We start from the raw sequence: 15,537 nt of genomic DNA, 5'->3' as shown, positions 1-15,537 counted from the left end.
TAGGAAGAGGCTTGCTAAAGCTCAAAAAGGGTTTGTTGATTTCTTTCTGTAAATGATGTAAGTGCTCATGTCATCTCCTATTTAGCAGTCAAGCAAATTCTTTTTGTGTTGGGGTGGGGATGATGTACCTAGAAATGGAGAAGAAAGAGCACAGTGACAGGGGGGAGTGTAGTAAGTGTAAAACAAGGACTCTTACATTGTATCCTGAAGGAATTTTCATTTTCTCGTTACATCCAGCTCCACTCAACCATTTCAGACCATAAATGACAGAAGCTAACAACAACAAAAAAAGTATATATGCTCTGATAGGAGAAACACTTTGTGTGTGCATATGTTTTTTCTCGTTGGCAAATACGTGGCTTATCTTTCTCACTGCCAGCACAAAAACTGGAAACTTTTGTATTAATTTCCGGTGCTTGATTCAGCTATTTGTTCTCTGACTTTGAGAAAGTCTTTTATCTGTCAAGTCTCTGCCGCTCAAACTATAGCACAGAGATAATAATCCTGCACAGTTTCTTTTACTTTCTTTGACATTTAGATATCGGAATAAGGTATTCTCTTTGTAGAGAGAAGATTACATAGAAGTATTGTAAATGTCTTCTTGCCTCACAACTCGGGGAGCAAAGAGGTTCTTTGGTACATACTTCACAAAGAAGGCAGAAAAACATGTGAACTCATAGTACATGCAGCACTGCACAGCAAGCCAGGGCAGAGTGATGACTTGCACCTACTTTTCAGAATGGATGAATGCTGTAGGGCTGTGCTGTCACTTGTTACTAAGACTTTACGAGATGAATTCTGGAACAAGCTTTATGTAGTCTAATGATGTTTTAACAATCTTAACTTCCTTTTAAAAAGAATCAGGAAGGAAAATACACTGCAAAATATTCCCTGTTTAGCTTTTTAACTTACTAATGTTCAGATTCTGTGATTCTCAATAGTTTTCATAACTGTTACTAATTAGCTTGTCCTGTGAAAGAGGATAGAAATGTTGTGAAGGTGGTGCTCTTCCAACTTTCTCCTGTCATTACTCCAGAATATCCAAGGATGGAGAGTCCACAGCCTCTCTAGGTGTCTGTTTCAGTGTTTGACCACCATCGTGGTGCAGATTTTTTTCCCTTGTTGAAACTTACTGTCCACTGCCTCTTGTCCTATCTCTGTGCTTCTCTGAAAGGAGCTCAGCTCCCTCGTATTTATATATCTTTTCATTAGGTAACTGAAGACAGCAGTAGGATTTCTCCATTTAGTTGTCATACCTTAAGAGTGAACAAATCCAGTTTAGTATAATCTGCAGACTTGCTGAAAGTGTATTCAGTTAACTTGTTCATATTGTTAATAAAGATGTGAAACTTGGTCCCAGTATCAGCATGTGGGGGGTGCCCCAAGTAACCAGCTGCTAGCTCGACCTTGTACCACTCACTATAACCTTTTCTGCCTGGTGGTCCAGCTAGTTTTTTTCCAACTTTATTGTCTATTTCCTTAGTCCATATATTAACAATCTGATTAAAGGACACTATGGGGGACACTGCCTTGCTAAAGTCAGGGTAGACAACATTCACTGCTGTCACTGGTCTACCAAGCCAATCATTTCCATATAGAAAGCTAGCAGATAGTCATGCAATAGAAGTCTGAGTAGCTCCATTCTGTGGTCCTTTGCTCTCACCACCTACAGTTTTAGCCCCTAGGTAGGAACAACTGGATTTACAGGAGAAAATAAATGGTACAATGGAATAGAGTGGGAATGGTGATAAGTTCTCTCAAGAGTTGGAGTACAAAAACTCAGTTCTTTTGGAATGAAGAGGAGAAAGCTAAAAGAGATTTTAAGAGAATGGAGGAGGCTGGACCATCTATAGTTGCCTCTGGCAGCTACGGATCTTGAACTTTTACTGACATCTTCATCCAAGAAAAGTGTTACACGACAAAAAGAAACTGAATTTGGTTGCCTTTCTGCTTGTAATTTAAGGGAGTAAAATAATTTTACCTGGTGTGGTATGTTGTGTTTTAATTTTTAGTAATATAATTTTACTGCTTTTGTTTCATCTTTCCTCTTTTCTTAACTTTACTCTTTTTACTTTTTTTTTTAAACTGAATGGCAGAGAAAATGACAGCCCGTTGTGCTCCCCGCCCCCCCAAAAAACCCCTCTATGAGATTACTTTTATTCTAATTCACAATTACAAATACAGTGATGACTGATATATACACCTGGTACCACTACTTTATAGTTGAGAAGCCTTGAAGTTATTTGAGCAGGTTAGATTTCTTTGATGTGCAAAGTCTGATTCTGAAGCTCCTTGGTCTGTACTGTTGAGTTTTGAATAATGCTGATGTAATTTGTTTGCTTTTGAATTACTGAAATACAGTTTCATTCCTTATTATTATACTTTCTTTTTTGCTATATACATTATTTGTAACTCTCTTGAGATACAATTTGCTTTGTTAATAGTACTGGGATTTTTTTAGACTTCATCTTGTTTCCCCTTTACATTAGGTGTCACTATGCGATTTTAGTAGCTTTAGAAAGTGGTATGAGTTTTGGCACACACACACACAAAAAAAGCCAGATTTGGAAAATAATTAGAAGTGGGTAGTGTAGTAATAACTAAACATGGCAGTGCTGTCGTGTGGACAGTGTTCCTGCAGTGGAGTGCATATAAGGAGGTACAATTGCCTAGTTCAGCGCAGCACCGTTCTCAAGTGGTGGCATGTAGTACAGTACAAGGTGATGTACTAGTTTGGGTCTCAAAGACAAGGCGTGTTACCTTAGTGTCTACTTTTCAAGTTAAAATTTAAACCGTTCTATCCCCTATCTGCTCAAATGTGTAAGGTTAGTAATACCCCTCCAGTGAATTATCTCCTTCCTTCCTAATCCCTGCATGTTACAGATGCAGTTTTGCCAGGCACTCTAATCCCTCGATGTCCTTGTAAGAGAGTTCTACTGCCAGCCAGACTGACTGAATACTCTCCTTCGTTCACACCGCACAGTAAATGCACCCAGAATTCATGCAGATGGCTTCTGTAAGCAATGCCAGTCCCAGAGAGAGCCTGAGTTCAGCTGAAGTGCTGTGTACTTTAACTTGGGTTTTCAGAGATTTGAGCATTGCCAAATACAGCATTTTGAAGAGGCATGAGAAGGCACAGGGGGGACAAAAACTGTTGAAAGTTGTCATAAGGGTGGAATTGTTTGCCAGTAAAATTCACCTTAAAACTTAGCACATGGTGATATGGGTCCCCAGATAAAAATCTGCAAATGATTATCTTGTTGGAGAGATGCACTGGGTTAACTGGCTTGGGCTTTAAATTTTTCATTCTGAAGGTTTCAGGAGTTAATAGGTGATAAACACTTTCAGATTGCTGTAAAAGATTGCCTTAACTTCTAAGATCATTTGTACTTGCTTTTAAATTTAATACTTCATATGAGTTGTGTAGAAGAATTTATTTATCCATCAGTGTTCATCTTGTCATTTCATTATCTTTGCTAATAATTGTTTTTCAGTCTTGGTGTTGTGGGGTTTTGTGCTTGTTCTTGTTACTATTATTATTTTAAGTGTTTGGAAAGCATAAACAATCCATTTTTTTTCCTCTTGGAGACTGTTTTTTCACTGAGTACTTTTTGCTTTTCTCAGACACAATTTCAAGATGCTGAAATTCTTGCTGAGCTTGATTTCTGGGCTCAACATGGCTGTGTATTATTACCTGTCATTATGTGCATATTTGTCATTATGGAGATTATTCCAATTCCAATAACTGTAATAAATCTATGCCCTAATCTTTAATGGGGAGTATTTGTTTAATCTGACATTGGACGAACTAAGTGTTTCTTAGATTTCTTAGAGGATTATATTTATTGCTTGGCATAAGCAGCAAATTCAAGTTTTCTGTATACCTATGGACTTAATTCAGGAAAACTTTCTGAACTCTAGTACTGAAATCTTCATCTCTTGCTAACTTAAAAATCCTTCTTATACATACTCTTTATTTAAACAAACAAACAAGCAAAAACCAAAACCCAAACCCAAAACTATCTTAGATGCTTTTGGCTTGGTTTATTACTTCCATTCCCATGCAGAAGGGACTTCGTGAGCCTTTTAAAGATTGTGATTGCATAAGATCATTTTATTAAAAGCTGATTAATGTCATTGAGGAGAAGGTGAATATTTGTGCGGAATGCCTGTGCATGTATGACATTAAAGGGCTTCCAAATGGTCTGATAAGGAGACGAGTTCTTTAATTTTTATCAGCGAATCTGAAGCCTTCGCGTATTTTTACATGTCAGCATACAATAAAGCATACTTAAACTTCTGAAGTATCAAGCTATAAGAAACTTGGTTTCCCTCAGATCTGAAATTGTTCCCGGTATTAGTTTAATACATTTTTACAGGAGAAAAAAAAAAAAAAGAGAGAGTATCTTTTGATCATTCCGGTCAGTAATGCAGTTCAGAACACAGTATCTTATTTTTTTAGAGTTTGGTGTTTTTTTGGTTTTGTTTGTTTCTTTGGTGGTTGGGTTGGAGTGTTTTGGGGGCTTGGTTTGGTTTGATTTTTTTGTTTGCTTGGTTTTTTAGGTTTTTTTTGTTGTTCCCCCGCTCCCCCCCCAAATTATCCCCTAGCTCCTGGGTAGATTAAAAGTAGCTTTGGTTGGTACCGCTTTGTAGACATACCAGAAAAAGTAGCATTAAGTATGCAAAATTTATAAAAACATGTAGTGCTTACAAACTGCCTGTAAGGGTGTGATACTTCTTAGTGTGTGTGTATATATATGAGATACAAATTTTAGCTAATTTTCAAGAGCTTTCTTTGAGCCGTATAAGCCTGATTTAGTTCCTGGCATAAATCAGACTGGATAAGGAGTGAATCTACTTTGCATAAGCATGTGCTTACCTGATGATTTGGAATGTTAAGAAAGGAATTCTTCCTTTGTGGACTGAGTTTATTTAGATTAAAGGGACTTTTGAAGCATGTCTGATTTTTTTTTTTTTCCTTTTTTTTCTTTTCCAGTAGAATTTGGAGAATTCTTACACAAATTAAGATGAAAATTCAGTCTAGGTCAGAATCTTGTTTTCAGATGTGGTCAATAGCCAGTACTAGCAACAGTATAAGAAAAAGTGTATTTATCGGTGGAAGGTTGTCACTTAAATGCCTGAAAATCAGTACATACTTCCCTGTAGTGACATAATTACAAAATAGGAGTCTTTCATTGCAAAACTTGTAAGTTCAGTTGTATGGAGTGATGTGCATTGCTTCTGAGCTGGGCGACCTTGTAATATCACACCGAAAAGTCATTCCTAACCAGCCTCCTGTGTTTTTGTTCAATACATGTGTGTTGCTGCTGCTGCGCTAGAAGGTTAACAATTTTTTTACTCCTTTAGCATGAATGAATCCATAGAGGAAAAATATAAATTACTTGAGTTTCCTACAGTAGTTTATAAGAAGTGTATATATACGGTTATGCTTATTTTGAGATAGCGAAACATGTAGTTTTACTGTGCTCAGACCAAGAAAACATTTGCCTCTCTCCGTGGCACTCAATGCATTGTTCTTTCTACTCAGTGTTTTCTTGCAGACCCTTCTCAGCTACTGAACACAAGATTCAGTCAGTAATGTAAGACTGGAACAATATTTGTGTAAATCCAGCTTTAAGGGCTAGTGTGTTAAAGCTTGTTTTAAATGTATGTATGTTCATGGATCCATACATTTACCTCTTAACATTTTATACAACTCTTAAAGTAAGATCTCCTGGTAGAGTTGTTGAATGCGGTGGCTCTTCAGCTAACAATGTAGTAGTTTAAACATATAAATGGCATAAGTTGTTACTGAATGCAAAGTGTCCTTTAATTTTGTCTTTTGTAAATTTTTTTCACGTTCGGAATGCTTTTTCATATTTAGATTGTGACTAGACAACAGTGGTGAGAACTGTATAAAGTTAGAACCTTAAGAATATGCCAAAAAATTTGAACATTATCTACAAATTACTTTTAAATCCATGTAGTTGTGCATGTAGTCTCTCCAAGATACTGCCTTTAAATCTCATCAATTTGGACTGCTGAGAATCAGCACTCCAGTTCTAATTAAGATTAAAACTCTGAATTTTTGACTAAAAGCCACATGCAACGTTAAAAGATCATATGGGCCATCCATGTGATCTATGCATATGTTTAGAAGCTGGGCATTTACTGGTTCATTTAGACGTACATAAATCAATTTGATGTGCATTCTGGTTTTAGTTTTATTTGATCAAGAGTGTGTTAATCAGGTAGTACCAAGTTTATTGATCTGTCTTTTGGCCACAGATACACAATTTTGTGCTGTTTGGGAGATTGGTATGATTTTATTGGAGACATAAATCTCAGTATTCACCTATCAGATATTTTTTGTTTGTTTGTTTTATTGTATTTGAGATGGCTCTGTACATGGGCAGAGTCAAACTCAAGCCAGTTAAGTATGAATCAATACAATGCAGATCTTCTGTCAATTCTAGATATTAATTGAATATTTTAAAAGTCAAACCCTAGTTAGGGGTCTGTTGCAGATTTAAATCCCTATGATGATGCTTTTATTTTTCTTGGTTTTAGTGTTGTGCAATAGCTTGCTCTCCAGTTGTAAATATCTTTGCAGTCTGGAGAACTTGAAATTTATAAATACTTTTTTGTATGTCTGTTGGCATCATTCTGTGCCCCTCAAACTAGGCTTAAAAGTAAAACACAGAAGCACTCAGTATTGGCTTGCCATAACTGGGGAATCAATTTCATATAATTAGCCAAAGCTCTTTGGACTCCACAGTTCCTAGTCTGTGGTTTGGTGATCATCATTGCCATTTGGACTACTTGTGAGGGATCAAGAGTTGGCTCAAAGTGGTAGCTTGATTGGAAATCTTCAAAACACTTTCCCATTTAAGACAGTTCAGGAAAACCCTTTTTTATTTAAGGTAGTGCTCTCCTCTCCTCAATATCTGTACCTTTTCCTGTTCTTTCCCTTTATGGGAAAGGTTACTCCTGAGTTCTACTCCTGCACAAAACCTTTCTACCCCTCTTCATTATGCACCTTCTTTTTAGTTTAATCTCTGGTTTTCGTTGAAGTAACAACGAAGTAACAACTGGAAGTGTTCAAAAAACGTGTGGATGTGGCACTTCAGGACATGGTTTAGGGAACATGGTGGTGCTGGATTAATGGTTGGACTTGATGATCTTGAAGGTCCTTTCCAACCTTGTGATTCTGTGAACATATGTTAAAATCAAATCAGATTTTCCTCATAAGCATAATATTTCCTAATATTCCCTCCTGTTATATTTGTTCTCAGACTATGTAGCTTGTGACTCACACTTCTGTGTTCCAAATCTCCATTGAGACCAACATTTCTTGATGGAGATCTACAAGAGACAGTTGGTACAGAATTACCCAACCTCATTCTGTCATATTCAGGAGAGTATTTAATAATTGTTTATTGAAGAATTTTGAAGGCTGTGAGGTCCTACCTGCATGTATTATTTTCTTTCTTCAGTTTGTGCCTGAATGACCAATGCATATCACGTTTCATTGACTTGGTGGGAACTCAGAGCACTGAGTTCTGAGAGTTCTTACACTGCGTTAACCTTACCCAGATTGCTTCTGCATTACAATAGGAAACTTAAATGGCATGATACCATACCCATGACGTTGTCTTTTCCACTCCTATAGTTTGTCCTGGTTAACAGGCACTAACGATTTTGTTTCTTTTGTACTTTCTTTCTGTCATTTTTGTTTGCATACCTTCTGTCTCAAGAAATCCTTATTAAAGTAAGATTTGTGTCTTGTGGGCTTACTTGACTGGTGAAAACATGAAGAAATAACCTGCAAGAATAGCAGAAAAGGAATTGTAGAGCTTCCCACTCGTTTAAAAGTAGGGGCTGTGCTGAAACAAACAAGGACTTTAAAAGATCAAAACAGTTGCTGTTGATTTTGATTCATTTTGGTAGCTTTAAAAGATCAATGTTTGCATAACTTTTAAAATTTTGGTACATATTTGAAACTATATTTTTTATTACTTTAAGAAAAAATAAAGGACAATTATGCAGACAGTGCGAACAAGAAGTCTGATATTTTTCATTTATTTTTTTTCCTCAGCTACTCATTAAGTGTGTCTTCCTGAGAATTTGGTGTTTTGCTCCAGGTTGTTTAAGCAGGCTATGTTGAAATCTTTTCGTAACATTGTCTTGTATAATAGCCTTGGTACCACTTTTCTCATACAGCTTAAATTCTTGAGCTGGTTATCATCGTCTTGTGTCTTCATTGGAACAGGTTAGTAAGGGAAGTCTTGTCATACTTTTCTGTTCTAAATATTGATCGTTGTCATGGGCTTGTCTGAATTATGTTCCCACATGTTTTTCATTCCTCCATTGGGTCTCACTCAAACGTGGTGCACTTTTGTCTTCAGTTTTCAAGGCCTGTTAGGCCCTATCTCTGCCTGCTCTCTTTGAAATCTCTCCTTAAGGACTAACATACTAACTGACTTCTTAAGAGTGTTATTTTTCATTAGCTCCCTATTGAATTGTCCAAGACAGTCTTAGCCACGAACTGTCATTTATTTTCTGGTTCTTTTTTTTTAATTCTTCTTTTCTTTGTTTCACAGTAAAACAAGCAAAAAAATATCCCCCCCCCAACCAAAAAACAAACCAAAAGGAAAAATAGTTCCTCAAAACAGGGAAGGGAGAGGAAAAAAAACCCTTATGTTCGCTACCTACCATGATGACTAGTATGTCTTGCCATTTCCCTACAAGCCTCATTAGCATCTCTGTGCTTTGCGGTTTCAGTTACAGATGGCTAGCATTTTGGTTTTGGGACTATATGGCCCTGGCTTTCTGCTAGGGCTGTTAAAGAAATCCTTATTAAGGCATTTTTTCCAAAGTAGTATTAGTGTATTTTCGTTCAAAGTGTTCGACTCTCATTTCTATATCGTAACAGAAGGGCTTCATTAAAATGCGGAAGTGGGTTGGTTGTAGGCATGGAGAAATAGGTTGTTAGGCATCCCTTAGCTGATGGGTGTAAAAGATCAGGAATTGTCAATCTACTGGTGCAGTCACCTGAAGGGTATAAAAAAGGTTATAAGCAGACGGACGAAAGCTTGTAATGAATGGGAGCAAAGGAAGGTGTAATGTGAAAATAGCTTTCACGTGGTTAATGCTTTAAAGAAAGAAAAGTTACTAGGACAGGGGAAGCAGTTGAATCCTGAGTGGTTTATATGATAGAGGCTGGTAATACCATAAGCATATATATATAAGCAAGCTTTGTTGTCTCCTTTCACTGCAAGACCTTGAAATTACTTTTTATTACTGATTTAGTTAATAACGTAACAAGTTTTGTTGGTATTGTCATCAGCTCAATGGAAGAACTTTTTATTTGTGACCAGTTTAAATGTAAGTGCATCTAAGAGCAGAAAGGATTCTGAAAGGACAATTTTGTCTCATCAGAATTAAATTGTAAGTGAAGACATAAAAGCTAACTTATTTTTTTGTTTGCTCTTTAAATTTTATTTAAAAAGCTAACTTATTTTATTTTTACTTTGCTGAAGTATCTGAAACTCTCCCTTAACATTCATACAAGATAAATTTTGCCTAATTCTATAGGAAGTAAAAATAATTTCTATGAATACTTTTAATTTAAGAAAAAGGTCAAAACCAGATATAGGACAAGAGGAAATGGCCTCAAGTTGCGCCAGGGGAGGTTTAGATTGGATATTAGGAAAAATTTCTTCACCGAGAGAGTGGTCAGGCATTGGAACAGGCTGCCCAGGGAGGTGGTGGAGTCGCCATCTCTGGAAGTGTTCAAAAAACGTGTGGATGTGGCACTTCAGGACATGGTTTAGGGGACATGGTGGCGCTGGATTAATGGTTGGACTTGATGATCTTGAAGGTCCTTTCCAACCTAGTGATTCTGTGATTCTGATTCTGTGATATAACCTTAGCATCATTGAGCTCTTCTGATGCTATCTACTAGAAATTCATCCTGTTGATACCAGTTAAGTCATGAATACTGCTTGGTGGAGGAATATAGCTTAAGTCAGAGAATCAGTCAGGTAAGTGGAAGAAGGTTTCATATCTGAATGAATATTAGAGAGCTCTTCAAGTCTTAATTTTTTTTTTTCATTTCATGAAAGCTGGGTATTTCTTTGTAATTTCTACCTTAGTTTGGTTAGTTTTTGTGACATGTTTCACATAGGAGACTCCACCGGTATAAGAGCGAAACTATGGCATTGTACTCTACCAGCCTAAATAATGCTCAAAACTTTCAGAAATCCTGTGTCCTTGCAGAGAGTATCATTTTATCTTGGTGCGTAACTGATCTTACAATCTGGTAAATGCAGTGTATATTCTATTTCACTTTACTTGCTCTGTAGGTAGTTAGCTCCCCTTTTTTTCTCTCTGTCTAGGTTAGAATAGTCAGATTTTATCCTGTTATATTGATTCTTTATTTGATATAGCTTCTTCTGTCCCAATTATCTGAAATTGTTTAAAAACATTAATGAACAAAGTTCCAAAACACTGAGGAGGATAAAGTAATCCAGAGAAGGTCTGGGTTTTTAGATACATGCCTTAGAGAAAGACTTCCAAGTCTTGTTGTAATGTGGTTTAAAAAGGTGAGCCTCATGGTTTTTCTCTTTGGTGTGGTTCTCCTGACAAATATGGAGATTAACAGAAATTTAGGAGGTTATATATACTGCAGATTTAATGAGTAGTTTAACCCCATTTCCTGTGATGTGCAATGGTAATGAGTAAGCCATCAGCTGGGTATGTTTGCTTAGTGATCAGCCGTTAACAGTTGGCAGCTAATGCTTTTGGTTGAGTTTAACAGTCAACATTCACTGAAGGGAATGATGCTTTTTACAGTAACTTCCTTGGTGTTATCTTAAAATCATGGACGTCTCTGCAAACAATTACCCTTTCTGTATTTGTGTGCTGGTCTGTTCCATGGGAGAAGGGTGTTCTGGGCAGGGGTCCTATAGCCATCTGTATAAGGCCACTGGAACCTCCGGGTAAATACCAACTAAAATGATAGGAATTGAATAAAACTTGGGTGCATGAAATACAAGGTGTTGTATTTAAGGGGTATAAATATATAATATTATAAAATGGTAGTTCAGTTGAAAATGATCGCATAAAAATGCCAGTTGCTAGCAAGATGATTCAGCACACAACATTCTTCATCCACACCTATGTGTTTTTCTTTAAAATACCGTTTGTTGAAAATAATTCTGCAGACTATTTGCAAGGAAGTCAGAGGTAGAGGAATTTGAGGCTGAAGGAATGTTTGGAGAGAAGGGGATGAGAGAAAAGGAGTGGGGGTGGTGGGGTCCAACTCCCAGTGCGTTATCTACATGCGTTATACGTGGGCAGATCTGTACCATGACTGAATAATGGGCAGCTTTCTACTGGCAGCCTGCACAGAAATGTGGTAGTTAGCATTTTAATGTGGCCATAAAAGAAATGAATAGAATTCCAGGATTAATTATGAGAAATAATGCCATTCAAAAAAGAAAAATACTTTACTTTTACAGGTCATTGGTAAAACCTGATATATTGTTTCTAGTTTTGGTTATTTGTTTTCAAATTAGGCACTGAACTTGCAGGAGGTGAGTCACTTGGAGGTGATGTTTCATTCATTCAGGCCTTTTTATTAATTGTATGTGTATTTATTGTTTACCGTAGTACCTCTTGTTCCTTCAGGATAAAATAGCTTCTCTATTTCTGAAACTGTTTCCCAGTTCTGCAGGATTGTTATGTATTTGAAGTGCTTGAGTCAGTACAGTCATTCATTTTGTTGGTTTGATGTTAATTTTGATATCTTAAAAGTATGGCAAAATGCATTTTACTATATTTTTAATTTAAAAGTTTATAAAGTATGTGTAGATAATTTTCTTGCAAAAAACTTTCTGACTTAATGAAAAATTGAACTTTTAATTTTTCCTTATGTTTGTGTAGGGGAAAATGCAGTGTTGCACTTCTGAATGAGACAGAGTCTGTGCTGTCGTATCTGGAGAAAGAGGTAATATGTGACTTCTATTTGGGTAAATATTAGGATGGCTTTATGGGTTTTTTTGTGGCAGTATTTTTGATAAATGGGCAAATAATACTTTGAAAGTCTCTTCTTGAATGGTAAGCTAGAAAAACTGTGTTGTTAAAAGTGTTATTGGATAAGTACTTAATAGACATTCTTAAATGATGGGTTTATTATGAATGTTGTGTTTAGAAAATAATTAATTTGAAGTAATTCATATGGTATGTTACAAAAGAAAAATATACAGACTTTTTCCTCTAGTGGATACTTAAGGGAGAATTCACATGGCATCTTCCCCCACCGCCCTTTTGGTTTTTTTTTTCCCCTAGAGGGTGTTCTAGAAAGAAGAATCTTCTGTAGTCAGTGGACAGAGAGAGCAAGAGAGGTTCCTGTAGAGGGCAATTTAGCATAGGAGTTTAATTTTAAGGGCTCTGAATTACTGTATGGAAAGTGTTTCTTCACCTTTCATTTTCTGTGGAAGGAACTAGAGGGGAAGAAAATTCTCCAAGAATTCAAAATAACCCCAGGAATTTAAAAATAACCATATTTTTCTTTGGAGCATGTTAATATAACATCAGGCAGACTGTTTTTTTAGCTGAAATTAGCATGTGTTTATTTTTAAATTTCTACACCAAAACCATTGATAATGATCGGTAAAAATGTTCCTGAAAACAGGCCTTATTCTGTGCTTCAGGTGACTGTACCAGATATGCCAATACTATTTTTGTTTAAGCCCTCTTCAGACACTTGACCATGTTTTATGCTTCTTGAGACTAATTTATAGTGCAAAATGGTATAGTAGAGGTATTTAGAAAAGGAAACGTGTTACATTCCAAAAGCAGCTAACATTAATTCTTTTCAAATCCATTGATATATTTTTGTGTATGAATCTTTTCATTATTGCCGTTCTGAAATAACTCCTAGCAATGAGAGAAGCTTCAATTAGCCATTTAAAAGTACTTATGAAACATCTGCATTATTTAAAGTAAGGATTAATGTACCAAACCTGTGCTCTGTAAAAGTGTGTGAGGGGAGTTACTTCAATAATTTCCAAGTGGAGTGTGATACAGTTTTACAAACTTAATTTTAAAAATCATTATGCTGTTGCAAACATGTGTTCTTTTTTAGGATACTTTTTTTTATTCATTGGTATATGATCCATCACTGAAAACGCTTTTAGCAGACAAGGGAGAAATCAGAGTGGGGCCCAGATATCAAGCAGATGTGCCAGACATGCTTGCAGAAGGTAAATATATGATCTTTGATTAATAAAAAAAGAAAAAATCCTCATCTTGCATTATTACTTATGCTGACTTTCTGAACTAAACTAATAAGCATAGAGAGAGGAAGTAAAATAGTAGGTCTTAGAAAATTGATGAATACCAGTAGATACAGTAAAGAAAGAAAGAAAGAAAGGATACTTGAATAGCTGTTGAAAAGACAGTGTCTCTTTCAAAGTTGTACATAACACAATTTGGGTATTCAATATTTGTTTATTTATTTGTACCTTCCAGTTAGTCCTTTGATATAGGTCTCATGGAAGGATGTTGAGGGCCAACCCATTTTGTAGAACAATAGCATGGTAATAAAATAAGTGAAAAATGTATTGTATTGTTTCTCTCCCTTTTAAAACAGGCCTGTATAGAAAATGTGTGTCTTCGTGTCGTCTTATTTTAAAATACTGGCTTCTATCAAAGCATCTTGTCTGTTTTGTAGCATGATTGAAACAAATGTTACAAGCCTTGGCATATCTCTAAAATCACTGGTATTTTTTTAATTGAATTGAATTGAATTGAATTTATTTATAATCTAGCACAACTACCTTTTGCTACATAGGAACTTTATTCTTTTAAACTAAATTTCAAGTGCAGTATTTATTTAGTGTTTGGATGTTATTTAAGATGCGTGAGCAGCTGTGTCTTATTATATTTGCAATTGTATTTACTTAGCAAATTCTAAAATGATCTGGTTTTGTCAGTGAAATGTGCACTCTACATTGAGTGCTAACAAAAGAAAAAGTTTCCTGGGAAGTATCTGGACATAGATACTATTTTCAAGAATCTTGGTATTTATTCCTTAATTAGAAAAGATGATGTGGCAGGGATATCACTTGAACTAAGTTAAAGGAGTTCTGAATGCCCCAAATATACATATTTGTAATCTTAAATGGTGTGGTTTCCATTCATCATGGGCTTTTTTTTTTTCTGCTATGCTTTTTCTTTAGTACTAAACAAGTACTGTTTCTACAAAGCTTATTTACTAAACTGTATAAAACAAGAATGAATTTATTTCTGGCAAGTGGTAGATTATTTTATAATGGATGCTGTTTAGTATCTCACCTGCATTATTACTCTGACTCTTCTTTTAATAACCAGAAATAAACTATAGGAAGTCTCCAGATTTGTTTATAAGGCATACAGACTTGTTTGGGAACAAGTTTATGACTAGAATATGATATACTGCTATTCTCACTATAAAATGCGGCTATCAGGGGGAAACAAATAATTATGTAGACATTCATATGCTCAAGGGGAAAGCTTCCCAGAGGACTAAAAGAAAATGACTGTCTCAATGTGTGTATCAAGTAGCCAGGAAGTATTGATGTGCTTCTGAAGTAGCTGGTTGAATTACTGGGTTTTCAGATGAGCCGGGGTTGTCTGCCAGGCAGGAAGTCTTTCCCTACTGGATTCTGCTACTTAAATTACTAAAGGCAGAGCCTAATTATGGAATAGTGAATGCTACATACAAAGTAAATGTTTTCCCATGGAAATTTTACTTATTTTTTTTCTAAAATCAGATTCCATATTTATTAAAAGTTATGTTACTAAGGTCTTCTGGGGCTTAACTTTCTGAGTTAAATCCTTGATTCAGTTAAATGAGTAGATGATCTTTCTCTTACATCATGAAGAGAGGATTTCAGTGTGTGTTACTGTCTTATTTTTCTCACTCCCCATTAATCCCCAAAGTGCAATAAGTGATGGACTCTTCTTGCTGTCTTTAGTAGGCAATAATAGTCTGTCAGTTAATAAGGTTCAGAAACAACCAAGTTGCCCACAAACCAAAGACCTGGTGGTATACAGAGAACAGCTTCAGCAGTTTAGCTGGATTAATCTGCATGTATTTCCAGTGGCTGGTGGAAAAAAGAGATTGGTTTTAGGAGGATAAAAATATCTGAATTATTGTAGTTTTGATTTATTGTTATTTAAATGTTTCTATAGCCTTCTCACCTCCAAGGAAAAGAAGATGATGATTCAGCTGTTACTGTGTCTTTATGTAAGCTGACAGCCTGGAAGTTAATCCACTCACTGTCAAGCTTTTTATTCATGAAAACAAATCTAAACAATGTTTAAACTTAGTAGAATAAAATAGATATGTTTGGAAAATATGGGATTCTGTGAAGATTTCTGAATCTTGAAATAAATTTTTCAACCTGTATTTTTAAAAGTGGGTAATGATCCATACGTCTAAATTGTTATGCCATAATGTGTAAGTCTTTAAAAGCCTAGAACAAT

General features: G+C 35.8%; 1 protein-coding gene across 2 annotated transcripts in view; it reads left to right on the top strand.

The window, feature by feature from the left end:
• MTA3 (metastasis associated 1 family member 3) overlaps positions 1-15,537 on the top strand; it is a gene marked incomplete at both ends in the record, with an annotated part of 137,320 nt that overhangs the window by 25,300 nt on the left and 96,483 nt on the right. For both annotated transcript variants that reach the window (XM_081998504.1, XM_081998505.1), the window contains 2 exons: positions 11,950-12,013; positions 13,154-13,271. In XM_081998504.1, coding sequence (XP_081854630.1) covers positions 11,950-12,013; positions 13,154-13,271 — 182 coding nt within the window. The remainder of the gene's footprint in view (positions 1-11,949; positions 12,014-13,153; positions 13,272-15,537) is intronic.

Source organism: Phaethon aethereus (genome assembly GCF_964289735.1).
Source record: "Phaethon aethereus genome assembly, chromosome: 3".
In the NCBI taxonomy this organism is placed as follows: domain Eukaryota; kingdom Metazoa; phylum Chordata; class Aves; order Phaethontiformes; family Phaethontidae; genus Phaethon; species Phaethon aethereus.
This window is presented reverse-complemented; position numbering and strand designations above follow the sequence as displayed.